The 15,023-nt window shown below is 55.9% G+C and overlaps 1 protein-coding gene across 4 annotated transcripts in view; it reads left to right on the top strand.

Moving 5' to 3' along the window:
* The first annotated feature begins 5,986 nt into the window (after positions 1-5,986).
* Positions 5,987-15,023, top strand: part of HIF3A (hypoxia inducible factor 3 subunit alpha) — a 36,035-nt gene continuing 26,998 nt past the window's right edge. For 2 of the 4 annotated variants that reach the window (XM_036302981.1, XM_036302979.1), the window contains exons 1-3: positions 5,987-6,061; positions 11,422-11,612; positions 12,573-12,718. In XM_036302981.1, coding sequence (XP_036158874.1) covers positions 6,036-6,061; positions 11,422-11,612; positions 12,573-12,718 — 363 coding nt within the window. In that variant the 5' untranslated portion in view covers positions 5,987-6,035. Of the gene's footprint in view, positions 6,062-11,338; positions 11,613-12,572; positions 12,719-15,023 lie in introns of those variants that run through there. The other 2 variants (XM_036302980.1, XM_036302982.1) reach the window with 2 other exon arrangements.

Raw genomic sequence — 15,023 nt, 5'->3', positions numbered from 1 at the left:
CATACTACAAAGAACAATATCTTTTATCAAATGCACTTTTCAGAAGGGACTCTCTGAGTCACAGGGAAGGTAAGTAACTTGCCCAAAGTCATACAACTGACAACTGACGGAGCCATGATTTGAGCCCCGGCAGGCTGCCTCCAGAGCCCTGGATGGACACTGCTACACTCCAGGGAAATAATGGAGCTCACCCAACGGGGCTGTCATGCTGTCCCAGTAAGATCAGGAACGCAAAGGGCTTAGGCCAGCACTTGGCACAGGACCATGCGTGCTGCTCAGGACTCGAGCTGTTTATTTCCATCACCTAATTCCAGGTTGGCCGTGGCTTGAGTTTGGAGGGATCTTCTACCCCTGGCTGTGTTCCAGGAATGCCAGCTGGCCGTTATAAGCCCATATTACGAGCAGTCAGAGTCAGGGGAAGGGAGAGTAGAGATAAAATTAGATCAGGAAAGGTAGTTGTAGCCTGGCCATCATGGCTCAGTGGTTGAGCGTCGACCTATGAACCAGGAGGTCATGGTTCGATTCCCAGTCACATGCCTGGGTTGCAGGTTCAATCCCCAGTGTGGGGTGTGCAGGAGGCAGTCAGTCAATCAATGATTCTCTCTCATCATTAAGGTTCTGTCCCTCTCTCTCCCTCTCCCTTCGTCTCTGAAATATATATATATATATTTTTAAAGGTAGTTGTAGAGAGATTTGGAGCAATTACCTCAGCCTTGGCAGGGGAGTCATACAGACGTGAACATCAGCAAGTAAAACATCTGAGCAGATGCCTAGGGGAGAGTAACCAGACACACTGACCTACCAGAACTAGTGTGTGTGTGGTGATGGGTTTCTGTCGCTGAACTCTTTCCCTGTTGATAAGACAAGTGTTTCTTCTCCAGTATCCCGAGGCCAAAGACCCACCTCCACAGTGCTGCTCATGGCAGAGCTCCAAGACATTCCTATTATGAGTGTGGCAGAGCCCTGGCTGGTGTGGCTTAATTGGTTGAGCATCACCCCAGGCAGTGAGAGACCGCGAGTGGGATTCCCCATCAGGTCACATGCCTGGGTTTAAGCCTTGATCCCCAGGGCGGGTGGGGGTAGCGGGGTAGGGGAGGCAGCCCATTGATGGCTTTCTCTCATAGATGTTTCTCTCTCTCTCCCTCTCCCTTCCTCTCTCTCTTTAAAATCAATTTTTTAAAACGAGTGTGGCAGATATTTATCCAAATCGCCACATTAATATTTCTGGTCTCACCTATTCTTCCTGTGGAAGCTTGCCTCTCCCCATCAAGAAGTTGAGACTGGCCCTAACTGGTTTGGTCAGTGGATAGAGCGTCGGCCTGTGAACTGAAGGGTCCCAGGTTCGATTCCAGTCAAGGGCATGTACCTTGGTTGCGGGCACATCCCCAGTAGGGGGTGTGCAGGAGGCAGCTGATCGATGTTTCTCTCTCCTTGATGTTTCGAACTCTGTATCCCTCTCTCTTCCTCTCTGTAAAAAGAAATCAACAAAAAATATATTTTAAAAAAAAGTTGAGACTGTTTTCCTCCCCAGAGGGGGAGTGCCGCTCAGCCACAAGCTGGGCTGACAGCTAGCAAGAGCAGCAGCCTGCCTCCATGGCAGTGCTAAGGATGTCCACGGAGGGCTTAGGGAGCAAGCCTAAGTCCTCAGTCGGACATCCCCTGAGGGCTCCCAGACTGCGAAAAGGTGCAGGCCAGGCTGAGGGAACCTATGCCCCCAGTGCACCAATGTCATGCACCGGGCCTCTCATATATATGTTTACTTCTGCTTTAATGTTTGTAGAACAAGTGCCGTTTTCCTTGGGCACTGTAAATCCCTCGGGTTGGCTACCTGCCATGACTGGATAGCCCCTGCTTCCCGGAATAGCACACGCTTCCCCTGCAGCCCTTTCTAATTTGGGCCTCTCGTTTTCTCACATCCCACATGCCTCCCCACTGAGGCTTGGGAGGTATTTTCTCTTGGTTCTTTTGGGTGCAAGCAGATGAAATGAACTCCATCTAACCTAAGCACACAGTCAATAAATAAAGCAATACTTATAACAACAGCAACAAACACACAAAACCCATAAAGGGTCAGCCCTAGCTGGTATGGCTCAGTGGATAGAGTGCCAGCCTGCAGACTGAAAGGTCCCGGGTTCGATTCCAGTCAAGGGCGCATGCCTGGCTAGCAGGCTCAATCCCCAGTAAGGGGCGTGCAGGAGGCAGCGGATCAATGATTCTCTCCATTATTGATGTTTTTAACTCTCCCTCTCCCTTCCTCTCTGAAATCAATAAAATTAAAAAAAAATGGGGAAAAAACAACCACATACATGTTCTAAGAATTCATTTGGAGTTCAGGTATGGATGAACCCAGACACCCATGCGCTGGTGTCAAGAATGTCCTTCATTGCCCTAACTGGTTTGGCTCAGTGGATAGAGCGTCGGCCTGCGGACTGAAAGGTCCCAGGTTCGATTCCGGCCAAGGGCATGTACCTTGGTTGCGGGCATATCCCCAGTAGGGGGTGTGCAGGAGGCAGCTGATCGATGTTTCTCTCTCATCGATGTTTCTAACTCTCTTTTCCTCTCTGTGAAAAATCAATAAAATATATATATTTTTAAAAAGAATGTCCTTCACACACTTTCATTCTTGCTTTCCTCTGTATTGACTTTCATCTCATAAATCCTGTCCTTTCTTGGTGGCAGGCTGAGCCCCATCAGCTCTGGCTCACTTCCCGCCCACTTGGCAACTCCCGCAGAAATAGAAAACCTCCTTCTTGGTCGTTGCATCAAATGTCTCCACGTTGGTTCTCCCTGAGCTAGGTTAGGCTCATGCCTTCCCCCCAACGGGTCACTGGACCCAGGGAAAGGGAATAAACTGATTGGCTGGGGCTGGGTCCTGTGTCCCTGGGGCTGGTGGGGGTTATGGCCAGTCCTATTCAAATGAATTCGACTGAGAGGGGAGAGAAGTGATTCCCCAGAGGAAAGCTGAGTGGGGTGCTGGGTGGGCAAAATCCACAGGCTCCTGCTCTAGTGTCCCTTTCCCGGCCCCAGTCTGCACCCACAGTATTGGTCAGCTGCAGAGCACCGCCTCCCACCCTCCCACCCCTCCTACCCTCTTCCACCCCACTCCCTCCCACCCTCCCACCCCTCCTACCCTCTTCCACCCCACTCCCTCCCACCCCTCCTACCCTCTTCCACCCCACTCCCTCCCACCCCTCCTACCCTCTTCCACCCCCACTCTCCCATCCTCCCACCCTCCTACCTCTTCCACCCCACTCCCCACCTCCCACCCCTTCCTACCCTCTTCCCCCCACTCCCTCCACCCCCCCACCCCTCCTACCTCTTCCACCCCATCCCTCCCACCCCTCCTACCCTCTTCCACCCCACTCCCTCCCACCCCTCCTACCCCTTCCACCCTCTCCCCACCCACCCCTCCACCCCTCCTACCCTCCCTCCCACTTCCACACCCCCCCTCCCTCCCCACCCACCCTCCACCCCTCCCACCCCTCCTACCCTCTTCCACCCCACTCCTCCCACCCCACCCCCTCCTACCCTCTTCCACCCCACTCCCTCCCATGCTCCCACCCCCTCCTCCCCTCTTCCACCCCATTCCCTCCCACCCCACCCCAACCCTTCTACCCTCTTCCACCCCACTCCCTCCCACCCCACCCCACCCCCCCCTCCTACCTCTTCCACCCCACTCCCTCCCACCCCACCCCACCCCCTCCTACCCTCTTCCACCCCACTCCCTCCCACCCCACCCCACCCCCTCCTACCCTCTTCCACCCCACTCCCTCCCACCCTCCCACCCCCTCCTACCCTCTTCCACCCCACTCCCTCCCACCTCACCCCACCCCCTCCTACCCTCTTCCACCCCACTCCCTCCCACCCTCACCCACCCCCTCCTACCCTCTTCCACCCCACTCCCTTCCACCCCACCCCACCCCCTTCCATCCCCTGTTCCCATCCCACTGTAACGCTCTCCCTGCTCCTTGGTGACCTTGTACTTCTCCCTCTCTTTTTTTTTTTTTTTCCCTCTCTTTTTTAAATGTTTTTTTAAATATATATTTTATTGATTTTTTACAGAGAGGAAGAGAGAGGGATAGAGAGTTAGAAACATCCATGAGAGAGAAACATCGATCAGCTGCCTCCTGCACACCTCCTACTGGGGATGTGCCCGCAACCAAGGTACATGCCCTTGATCGAAATCGAACCTGGAACCTTTCAGTCTGCAGGCCGACGCTCTATCCACTGAGCCAAACCGGTCAGCTTGTACTTCTCCCTCTTTTTTTTTTTTTTTTTTTTTAAGGTGTAAAAATTTATTACACATACAGAATACGACCACTAATGAATGCAGACAGGCTAGGACATAATGGTGTTAGATGGAGGACAGCAAGCTCTTTGGGAAGTGAGCAGGTCTGGATGGCGCAGAGCTTCATGCCACGCAGACTGGCCAGTCAGACGGAAGAACACATGCCTAACACCCCAGGATGTCAGGGTGTCAAGCAACTGCTCTGTGTGCCCACTGCCTTCCCTGTCTGACCTGTGGCTCTGAAGGGTGCCACACCCAGAAGCGAGACAGTGAGGCAAAGGGGCTTCCCCAGGTGGCCCAGGCTTGGATCTGAAGTCACAGCAACACCATTTTAAGCAATATGTTTAATCGGATGATTTCCACAAACTATACACGAAGTCTCTAACCATGACAATTCAGTGAAGTACAAAACATTAAGTTACAGGGTGGAGAAGGCAGCACCAGTGGGTGGCACCTTCCAATCTTGGTTGGCCTAGGGGTAAGGGCTGGAGGAAGGTTTCTTTTTAAACCAAGCCCCTCATTTCAATGTACAAAAGAATTACTCTGATTGATATTAAATTGTTTTGAAAACAAAATGGCCTAAAAAGCAAATACTATTCTATGTTTGGGGGAAATGGGAGGAAAGAATGAGTCCGTCAGAGCAGGTGGGAGACAGTGGGGGAAGGTCCGTGGCTGTGGCCCAGGCGTCACTCTCGCTGCTCCATTTTGACTTTCGGTGGTCTCAGGAAGGTCCGATTACTTCTCCCTCTTTAATTCACTGGCAGAAATGACCATTTCTCTGCTCTTTAAAACAGTGAGCGATTGAATTTTACGCATTCGGCAGTGGGAACCTGCAAAGGGAGTGAGAGAGGCAAGCAGGTAGGACTGGGGCCATGGCGGGGGTGGGGGTGGGGGTGCCGAAGTGGAGGAGTGGGTGCGGGATGGAGGGATGAGAGCAGCTACTGGGGACTAAGAGGCGATGGTGGGGTGCAGAGGGAGAGAGTTTGTAGAACTGGGGCGGGGGTGGGGTGGGAGGTGGCGGGCAGAAGTGGGGACTCGGTGGTTAAGAGGCGGGAGGAGCCCTGGCTGGTTTGGCTCAGTGGATAGAGCGCCTGCCAGCGGACTGAAGCGTCCGGGGTTCGATTCCGGTCAAAGGCACATGCCTGGGTTACGGGTTCGATCCCCAGTAGGGGGCGAGCAGGAGGCAGCCAATCCATGATCCTCTCTCATCATGGATGTTTCTCTCTCTCTTTCCCTTCCTCTGAAATCAATAAAGATATATTTTTAAAAAATAAAAGAGGCGAGAGGAGGCAGAGCGGGGCGACTGGAGGGGGTGGGACTGGAGGTCGAAGGGGCCAACCGGGGGTAGGAAGTGGAGGGGTGAGCGGGGGTGGGGTTAGAGGGTGGGGACTCGGGTGCAAGGAACAGAATTACTGGGTGCCCCCGCGGAGTACGGGTGTCGGAACGTCCCGACAGAGGCCGGGCCAGGAGGCGCGGCCACCGACCGGGCTGGCGACTCCGCTGAGAAAGCGGGCGGCCAGGGGCGTGGCTGGGAGCGGGGGTGTGTTCCCCTCTCGCCTGGCCTTCCAAGACTTCGTCTCTGGTCCCGCCTCTTTCTCGGAAGTGACAGACGGTTGGACCAATCAGAGCCGCGGGCCGGGCTCAGAGCAGCCAATACCGCGGCGGGGGAGGAGCTGGGGAGGGGGCTCGCCGGGCAGGGGAGGGGGCGGGGGGCCGCCGAGGGCGCCCGAGCTGCGACGCGCGAGCCATGGCGCTGGGGCTGCAGCGCGCAAGGTACTGGGATTCAGGGGCCGGAATGATGAAAATGGGGGGCTCTCCTTCTAGGGACCCCTGACCCGGGTGGGGGATGCTTGGGTGCAAGTCAAGGGCGCCCCCCGGAAAGAGCGGTGGGAGGCACGTCTCTGCCGCACCCTCCACCCTAGGGGGCTGCAGGGGTGCGGGGGTTTCCCCAAGTCCCTGGCTGCCCCGCCTCTCTTGCCAGGAGCGACTTGAGAGTCGTGATCCCCGATTTCTTGCTGCTGCGGATTCGTGACCCCTCCTGGTTGGGGATGAAACTCGGGGTCCCCATGGAAAGGGGGGTGTTTTGTTTGAGCGGTTCCTGGGCTTCTCGTGAAGGCATTCTCGCTCCACATATTGACCCTTCTGGCCTCGGAACCCCCAACATTGAGGTTGTCCTTTGCCACCAGACCCTTGAGATCCTAAAGGGTATGGGGTACACCCAACTTGAGCCTTCCCAGACATAGGGAATCCCTTGGAATGGGGACTCATCAGGGGAAGACAGATCCCCTTTAACTGGACCCTTCTTGGCACAGTCTCCCAAACTTGAGATCCCTAGAAATACTCAGAAGGGGTCACCTTTCAAACGCTACCTGGGACCCTCCCCAGGGGCCTTTCTGTAGCCCTTTGAAAAGTGGGGTCACCCCCTTTGATGACAGGGGAACGGCCTGACCCACTTGCCAAAGACCTTCATGTCCCTCCTCCACCCCACCCCGTTCCTGTGATCATGGGAAGGGACGCACCGCGTTTTTGGGGGGGGGGGGGGGACCCAAAGGAGGGTGCTGTGCCTGATTAAGGAGAAGCCTCCTGCATTGCTCCGCGGATCATCCTGGGCAGAGGGAGGCTTCTGTGTTCAGCTCCCAGCAGGTGCAGATATGCTGGGGGGGGGGGGGGGGCTGTGCTCTGGGTCCTCTGCCAAGGGGCTGACCTGGCTATGTCTGCATGGGGACCCCAGAAAGTGCCCCAGGCCCTTGGTTTCCCCTGTCCAATCTGAGGCATCCAGGAAGCCTCACCCCCTTCCCTCCTCCCTGGATTCCCAGGTCTGATTGGATCCATCCACACACCCCCATGTTTTTCACCCTCCCCCTTAAGCAATCTCCCTCCTCCCCTGCCCCCCTCCCCCCCAAATCTATTCCAGTCTCTGGCTCTAGGCCCATTAGGGAACTCCATCCCATCCCTAATGGGCCAGCCTGGCCCTACCCCTCCCAGTGCCCCCTCTTGGCTGGGTGAGGCCCCCTCTTGGCTGAACAGGAGTGCTCTCCCCTCCCCACTGAAGGCCAATTCTCTCCTGGGTTGTCATCCCAGCACCACAACCCCACCCCACTCATAACTCGAACCCAGGTCCCGGCCACACTCTGTCCCCTCCGCACCCCTAGGATGGCACTTGGGCCAAAGGGGGCCTGGGTGATGGTGAGTGGGGCCCCCATAGCCTCTCACCCCCTTCCTTTCTGCCAGCTTGGGCTTACTGCTAGCCCACCTTGGTCAGGAATGTTCTTGGGAAGTTCTGATGGGCACACTGCCCACAAGCCCTCTCTTCTGGTATGGGCACCCCACTGGATTACCGTGTCCCTGGGAAGGAGCAAGTCGGGGAGCCGGGAGACTCCTCTTGGCCCACACCCCAAATCCCTTCTCAAATCCATACCCTGACTACCTTCTCAGGCCACCTCTGGGCAGTGCCTAAACCTCCCAGATCCTCTACACTTTTTTGCAAGACCCCCAGTACTCAGCTCCGTGTCAGAGGAGAGGCCCAGGAACAGCCCTGAATAGGGGCAGGGTCTCCCCACTTTCTCTGGGCCTGTGTTCCCAGGTGGCCAGTTCTCCAGGACAGGGAAGAAGTCTGCTTCTCCCTCTCCCAGTCGGGGGAGGAGGGGCGGAGAACTGGGCTTCAGTCCCTGTTTTCGGGCCTCACCCTGGGGCCTCCAGGCCCTGGCCCCGCCCCCTGTTCTCTGCTGGAACAGCGGAAGGGTGGCAGGGTTCCAGCTGCACGTCCCAAGCTGGGCAGGGTGCCAGGGGGGCTGGAGTAGGGCTGGGCACCGGGCCAGCTGGGGAGACTGTCCAGCTGGGGAAATCTGGAGGCAGCAGGGATGGGACGTGGGGGGGGGGGGGGGGGGACGACGACTCAGGCCCCTGGGCAAAGGAGAGGCGGGGCAGGGGATCCCTTGGGTGGGCACCCCTGCCAAGGCATTTAAGAGCACAGGCCCCTAAAGCCGGGGTTCAAATCCCAGTTCACCCGCTTCCTGGCTGTGTGACCTTGTGCCAGCGACTGTCTCTCTGAGCCTCAGTTTCATATCCTGGAAAAATAGCAGCCATGCCTCCCCTCCCCCGCCCCTCATCAAGCTGAAGAGCAGTGAGGGAACAGATCTTGGGACCAGGACACCCCATTGGTATGCAATAAACCGTGTTCAGCTCAGACAGAGCTCTGGGTGGAGACAGACAGACCTGGCTTTTAACTTGGCGCTGCCGCTAAAAGCTGTGTGGCCTCGGGCAAGTTCCATCACCTCCCTGCTTTCTTTTCAGGGAAAATACTAGTAGCTACAAGGTCCGACTGAGACGCCTAGAGCGTGGCTGGCCATCGGTGGAGGACCGGGATCGGCAGCTGGGTCCTCTGGGCCTGTGATGCCACCGTGACAGGGAGGCCACTCTGCCTGTTGAAAGGGCTTAATGAGTGTTCAATACCCCAACACTATCAGTACAGTTACTATTGCTATTATTTAGTCTTTTCCAAAGGTGCTTGTGTAAAAGTCCTGTAGGTAATTGTGCATACGCCTCGCCTCGGAATTCGCACCAAAGCGCCCAGTCCCTCCAGTGCCCAAGAGGCTCCTAAGCCTTCCATCTCTGATGTGGACAAAGGGGAGGGGTGTAATAAAAATTATATATAACCTTTATAGAGCACTCTCCAGTTGCCAGGCCCTCTTTTAAGCCCTTGCTATATATTAACTCATTTAATGTTTAAAAGAACCGTGGGAGGCCCTGGCCAATGTGGCTCAGTTGGTTGCGCATCATCCCGTGCACCAAAAGGTCGCTGGTTTGATTCCCACTCAGGGCACATGCCTGGGTTGATCCCCAATCGGGGGCATGCAGGAGGCAGCATCCATGTCTCTCTCTCTCTCTCTCTCTCTCTCTCTCTCTCTCTCTCTTCCTTCCTACCTCCCTCCCTTCCTCTCGCTCTTAAATCAATAAAAAACATTTTAAAATAAATAACTAAAAGAACGCTGTGAGGTAGGTGTTGTTATTATGCTCGGGGAGGCTCTGCCACTTACCCAAAGCCACACAGCTCATTAGTCATGTTGTCAAGGCTGGAACCCTGAGCCAGAGGCACTAGCCCCCGCTTTGCAGTGGGAAAGGCGGGGGACACAGACGTTTGTGAAGACACCGAGGGGCCCACACTTCCTGTCAGAGCACAAGCTGGGAGCTGGAAGGAGGGTCTGCGGCAGCACCAGCTGGTTCCTTCGGTGGAGGGAGAAGTCGGCCACAGAGAAGATTACAGAGCCCAGCTGCCCGGGCGGTGGGGGCCGGCCTCACCCCCGTTCCCACTCCCTGTTCCCTCCGCCCAGTGAGGCCCTCCCACCCCTACCCTCAGGGCAGGATGACAAACAGGGCTGGAACAGAACCAGCACGGGACAGGACGGAATGTCCTCTGGGCAGAGCAGGAGTGGAGGCCCCTGCTCCCCCCACCAGCTGGGAGGGAAGGAATGGGGGTGATCGCTGGCTCCCTCAACCCTCCTCCCCCCCCCCCCCAGAGAAGTCTTTGCCCTCTGCAGTCCCCCAGCACAGTCTTCTCCCCCCTCGCTGGGTGTCTGTGGGTGGGGCTGCAGGTCTGCTGGGGAGTGAGGTTGATGCCACCCCCAGAAGTGGCCTCTGGTCTCTAGGAAGGGACAGCCTCCCCTCTTAGAGGCCTGCTTCCCTGGGGTGGGTCACACGGCAGGAATTAGAAGCATGAAGGCTTTGGAACCTCCCTGCCTGAGTTCGAATCCCAGCTCTGCCAGTTTCTGGCTTTGTGACTTCCTGAGCAAAGGAGTTCACCTTTCAGAGCCTCAGTTTCCCCATTGTGAAGCGGAGGCTTAAGCTGCCTCCTGCCTAGAGCTCTCCTAGGATGGAATATGTACAGACAGGCAAAGTACTTAGTGCGGTGCCAGACACAGAAACACTTAGCAAGTTATAGCTGCTTATTATTAATGGTTTTATCACTATTATAAATACAGATACGATTATAGATGCTGTATGTAATGTACTCTACAACCTAAAAAAAAAACCAGAACAACTATGGTATAGAGTTTGGCCTGGCCGGTGTGGCTCAGTGGTTGAGCATCGACCTATGAACCAGGAGGTCATGATTCAATTCCCAAGGCACACGCCCAGGTTGCAGGTTTGATCCCCACTCGTGCAGGAGGCCGCCGATCAATGATTATCTCTCATCATTGATGTTTCTATCTCTCTTCCCCTTCCTTCCTCTCTGAAATCAATAAAAATATATTTTTTTTAAACTATAGAGTTTGGATTCAGATAGACCTGGAGTTTGACTTTTAAGAGAGAAGCACTGAAACCTGGAGATCAACCCAGAGCCAGAGAGACAGAGAAAATAGAAGTGTTAATACCCTGGCTTCACTCCTTGTGGGCAAACGCGGCACCCCTCTGTCCCTCGGTTTCCCCATCTGTTGGATGGGGATGTGACTTTCCTTCTAGGGTTGTCTGAGCTCTAGATGGGTGAATATAAGTAACACACGTGGCATGTGGACTGACATAATAGAAGCGGAATAAGTGACATATATTTCTGACAGAAACATACTCATCCTTCTACCCCCCACTCGACTCTCAGAATTCAGACATTTGAGCGGGTGCAAGGGCAGGGGTGAGCGTTAGGTTGATCTGCCTCGCGTCGCCCGCCCTGCGGGGCCCCTGCTGGTGGGTTCCTTGGACTTTGAGATCTGAGCTCCAAGATTCTGAGGCCTCAGCTCAGCTGAGGAGGGGGGACGGTCAGGACAGGCGATCCTGGGAGGCCGGAGGGCAGGGGTCTGGCTAGCTGCAGGCAGCTTCTTCCTGCGCCTTCCCTTCCCTGGCTCCGGGCCAGCGCGGCCACCCCCTCCCAGCAGGAGGCCTCCCTGTCCCCCCAGACGTCCCAAGCCAGGGAATAAACAGCAGATAAGTCAGGGAGGGGACCAAACGGGCCTGCGGGGCGCTGGAGGGCAGATAAAACCCGAGGCTAGGAGCAGCCCCCACGCATAGCCCTTTCAGCCCCTGGGTGCTTCGGGAGCTGGTACAGCGAGCCCGCGCCCCATGTGGCAGCGCCCCACGTGCTGGCCCGGTCCCCCTCTCTCCCTTCCCGAGGGGCCGCCCGTGATCGCTGCCCGCGCCCGCAGGTCGAGCACGGAGCTGCGCAAGGAGAAGTCGCGGGATGCGGCTCGCAGCCGGCGCAGCCAGGAGACCGAGGTGCTGTACCAGCTGGCGCACACGCTGCCCTTCGCGCGCGGGGTCAGCGCCCACCTGGACAAGGCCTCCATCATGCGCCTCACCATCAGCTACCTGCGCATGCACCGCCTCTGCGCCGCAGGTGAGCCCCGCCCCTGGGAATCCCCACCTGCGGAGGCCCCGCCCCCCGACGTCTTCCCTGCGGACCCCCAGCCCCCCTCCGCCCCCCCTTTCACTTCCCCGGTGAGGCCCCGCGGGCCCTGGCGCTCGCTCCCTGAGATGTCAATGACCAGTGAGGCCCCGCCCCTTGGATCGCACCCTGGGGAGGCTTTGCCTCCTTAGAAATCTGCGGAATAGGAGGCGGGCTAATTCCCTAAGCCCCTCAGCCCTTAGGATTTGATCCTCTGGGGGACCTTCTCTGCAAGGCCTGGGCCCCTTATAATAAATACCCCGGGAGGCTTCTTGCCCAGTTTTGAATTACTTGAGAAAGTCCCCCTCCCCTCCCAGCTCCCTAGTTCTAGTTCTTGTCCCATTAGAATTCCCTCTGCACACACGCACACCCCTTGGAATCCCAGGGCCCTTGACAAAATTGTGTTATGTGGAAAGCGGAGTCATCCCCCCAGGCTCTGCCCGTCACATTTCTGTGCCCAGAAGAGCTTTGCTTCTCTGGGAGGCTCTGCCCCCTTAGAATGCTGTCGCCTGGGCCTCTCTGCTGCTTTAGAATTCTGCCCATCCGGAAGGCCCTGCCCCAAGAATCCGGGCCCCCTTAAAATTCTGACTCCCCCTAAGCCCTGGCCCTTTAGCATTTTGACCCCTTGGAATATCATCCCCTTAGAATTCTGTCCCCCGCTAAGAGTTCTAGTCCCTGGGGAGACCCCACCGCCTTAGAATCTGTCCCCCTGAGAGGCCCTGCTCCCTGAGAATTCCGATCCTTGGTGGCCCTGACCTCTTCCTTGGGATTCCAAGCCACTGGGGTGTGTCCCCCTCGCCTGGGGGGGGGGTGACCTTTAATTTCCTCTGAGTGAGGGAAGGCAGAGGGGAGCTGGCCAGTGGGGCCCATGGCTGACTGGAGTTGCCCCACCCACGCTGGCCTGGACGCCAGGGGAGTGGAGCCAGGTGGGAACAGGGTTGGAGCCACTGGACGCCTGCTACCTGAAGGCCCTGGAGGGTTTCGTCATGGTGCTCACGGCCGAGGGAGACATGGCTTACCTGTCGGAGAACGTCAGCAAACACCTGGGCCTCAGTCAGGTGAGAAGAGCTGCCTGCCTTGTGCCTGGTCCGTGCAGGTGGTGCTGGGATACAGAGGCGACCAGGGCCGCCTTAGCCCTGCCTTTGTGGGGTTCACAGTACAGACGGAGACTCAGAATGCTCAGGGCTGGGAAGGGGCAGCCGAAGGGTCTGTGCAGTCCCGGGGAGGGTGTGGACCTGACCCGACCTGGGGGGAAGCCAGGGTTCCCAAGAGAAAACATCTGAGCTGAAACCTGAAGGACTTAAGCCAGTCAAAAGGCCTGGAGAATGGATGGGGCCAGCAAAGACTAGAAATATACTAGTAGATAACTGAGGGAACAGAATATCCAGTGACTTAGAGGTGAGGTAAAAGAGAGCATTTTGGCCCTGGCCGGTGTGGCTCAGTGGGTAGAGTGTCGGCCTTCGGACTGAAGGGTCCTGGGTTCGATTCCGGTCAGGGCACATGCCTGGATTGCAGGCTCGATCCCCAGTGGGGGATGTGCAGGAGGCTGCTGATCCATGATCCTCTGTCATCATTGATGTTTCAATCTCTCCCTCTCCCTTCCTCTCTGAAATCAATAAAGATATATTTTTAAAAACACAGAGCATTTTGGGAAATAAAGACATTTCTCCTGGTTAGGTGCAGAGAGAGAGGGGCCAGTAGGGGCGGAGAATTAGGGCCAAGGGAGAGGGTTTAGTTCCAGACCACTGGTGAGCCATGAGAGGATTTTAAGCAAAAGAGGGGTTGTGTTAGAGAGGGAGAATCAGATTTCTATTTTATTTTTTAAAATATCTCTTTATTGATTTTAGAGCAGAAGGGAGAGGGGGAGAGAGATAGAAACACCAATAATGAGAGCGAATCATTGATCGGCTGCCTCCTGCACGCCCCCTACTGGGGATCGAGCCCGCAACCCGGGCACGTGCCCTTAATCGGAATTGAACCTGGGACCCTTCAGTCCTCAGGCTGATGCTCTATCCACTGAGCAAAACAGGCCAGGGCCAGATTTCTATTTTAGAAAGATTCCTCTAAGTGCGGCACAGAGATAGAATCGGAGCCAGTGAAACTAGAGGCTGGGAGAGCCTCGAAGAGGTGGATGGAGGGCCTCGGGTGGGAGAAGAGGAGTCAGAGTAGGGGCCTGAGGATGGGAAGACAAACAAGAGACACTTAGGGAGTAGAAGGAATTTTAGCAAATCCCTAGAGCCGGCCTCATGAGAGCGTTACCATTATTTCTCCTAGTTCACATGAAAGGGCTCCACGCTGGCATCTGCTCCTTGTCCCTGCCTCGTTACCCCACTCTGGGTACCAATTTGTCCTTCAGCGTGACCTCTTGGGCTCAGAGAGATGAAAGTCCCAAGGTCCCAAAGCTAGAAAGTGGCAGAGTCAGGATTCAAATCCAGCAACAAGAGGTGCTGTCAGCCCTAACCGGTTTGGCTCTGTGGATAGAGCATCGGCCGGTGGACTGAAGGGTCCCTGGTTCGACTCTGGTCAAGGGCATGTACCTTGGCTGCAGTCTCGATCCCCAGCAGGGGGCATGCAAGAGGCAGCTAATCCATGTTTCTAACTATCCCTCTCCCTCTCTGTAAAATCAATAAAATATATTAAATAAATAAATAAAAGTAAGTGATTTAAAAAAAGAGAGAGAGGTGCTGTCAGGGAAGGGAGGTCTCACCCACCCCTGTTCACCATGTCCGCTGGGCGGTAAGCAATGTGGTCCCTTTTCATCTGTGCCCGCCCCCTTCCCCACCCCCAGCACCAGGCTCATTGCCTGAACTGGGAAAAGGAGTTGGGTCGTTGGCCTGCCAAACAGGTGGGATTTGACTGTGGTCTCACCCCAGGGCCTTTGCACTTGCTGTTCTGCTTCCCAGAACACTCTGCTCCGGGAGCTGCAAGACCACCTCGCTGGCTTTGTTCAAAGAAACTGTCCCTGACTTCCTGTCTCTAAAATAGCCTCCCTTCATTTCATCACCGTACCCTGCTTTAGTTTTCTTCATATTTCTTATTATATTATTTTATAAATACGTGTTTTGTTTTGTTTACTGGGCCATCTTCCCTCACGAGCCAGTGAGCTCTGAGAGGCGGGGACTTTGTTTTTGTGGTCACTGTTGTGCCCATACCATCTAGACCTGAAAAGAGTATGCTGGAGGGAGGGAGGGAGGGAGGGAGGGAGGGAGGGAAGGAGGAGGGAGGGAAGGAAGGAAGGAAAGAAGGAAAGAAGGAAAGAAGGGAGGGAGGGAAGGAGGGAAGAAAGGAAGGAAGGAAAGGAGGGAAGGAGGGAAGGAGGGAAGGAGGGAAGGAGGGAAGGGGGAGGGGGAAGAAGGAATAGGG

This window comes from Myotis myotis, unplaced genomic scaffold (genome assembly GCF_014108235.1).
Source record: "Myotis myotis isolate mMyoMyo1 unplaced genomic scaffold, mMyoMyo1.p scaffold_m19_p_34, whole genome shotgun sequence".
Taxonomy (NCBI): domain Eukaryota; kingdom Metazoa; phylum Chordata; class Mammalia; order Chiroptera; family Vespertilionidae; genus Myotis; species Myotis myotis.
Note: the sequence above shows the minus strand (reverse complement) of the source record. Positions and strands in the feature narration are given on the sequence as shown.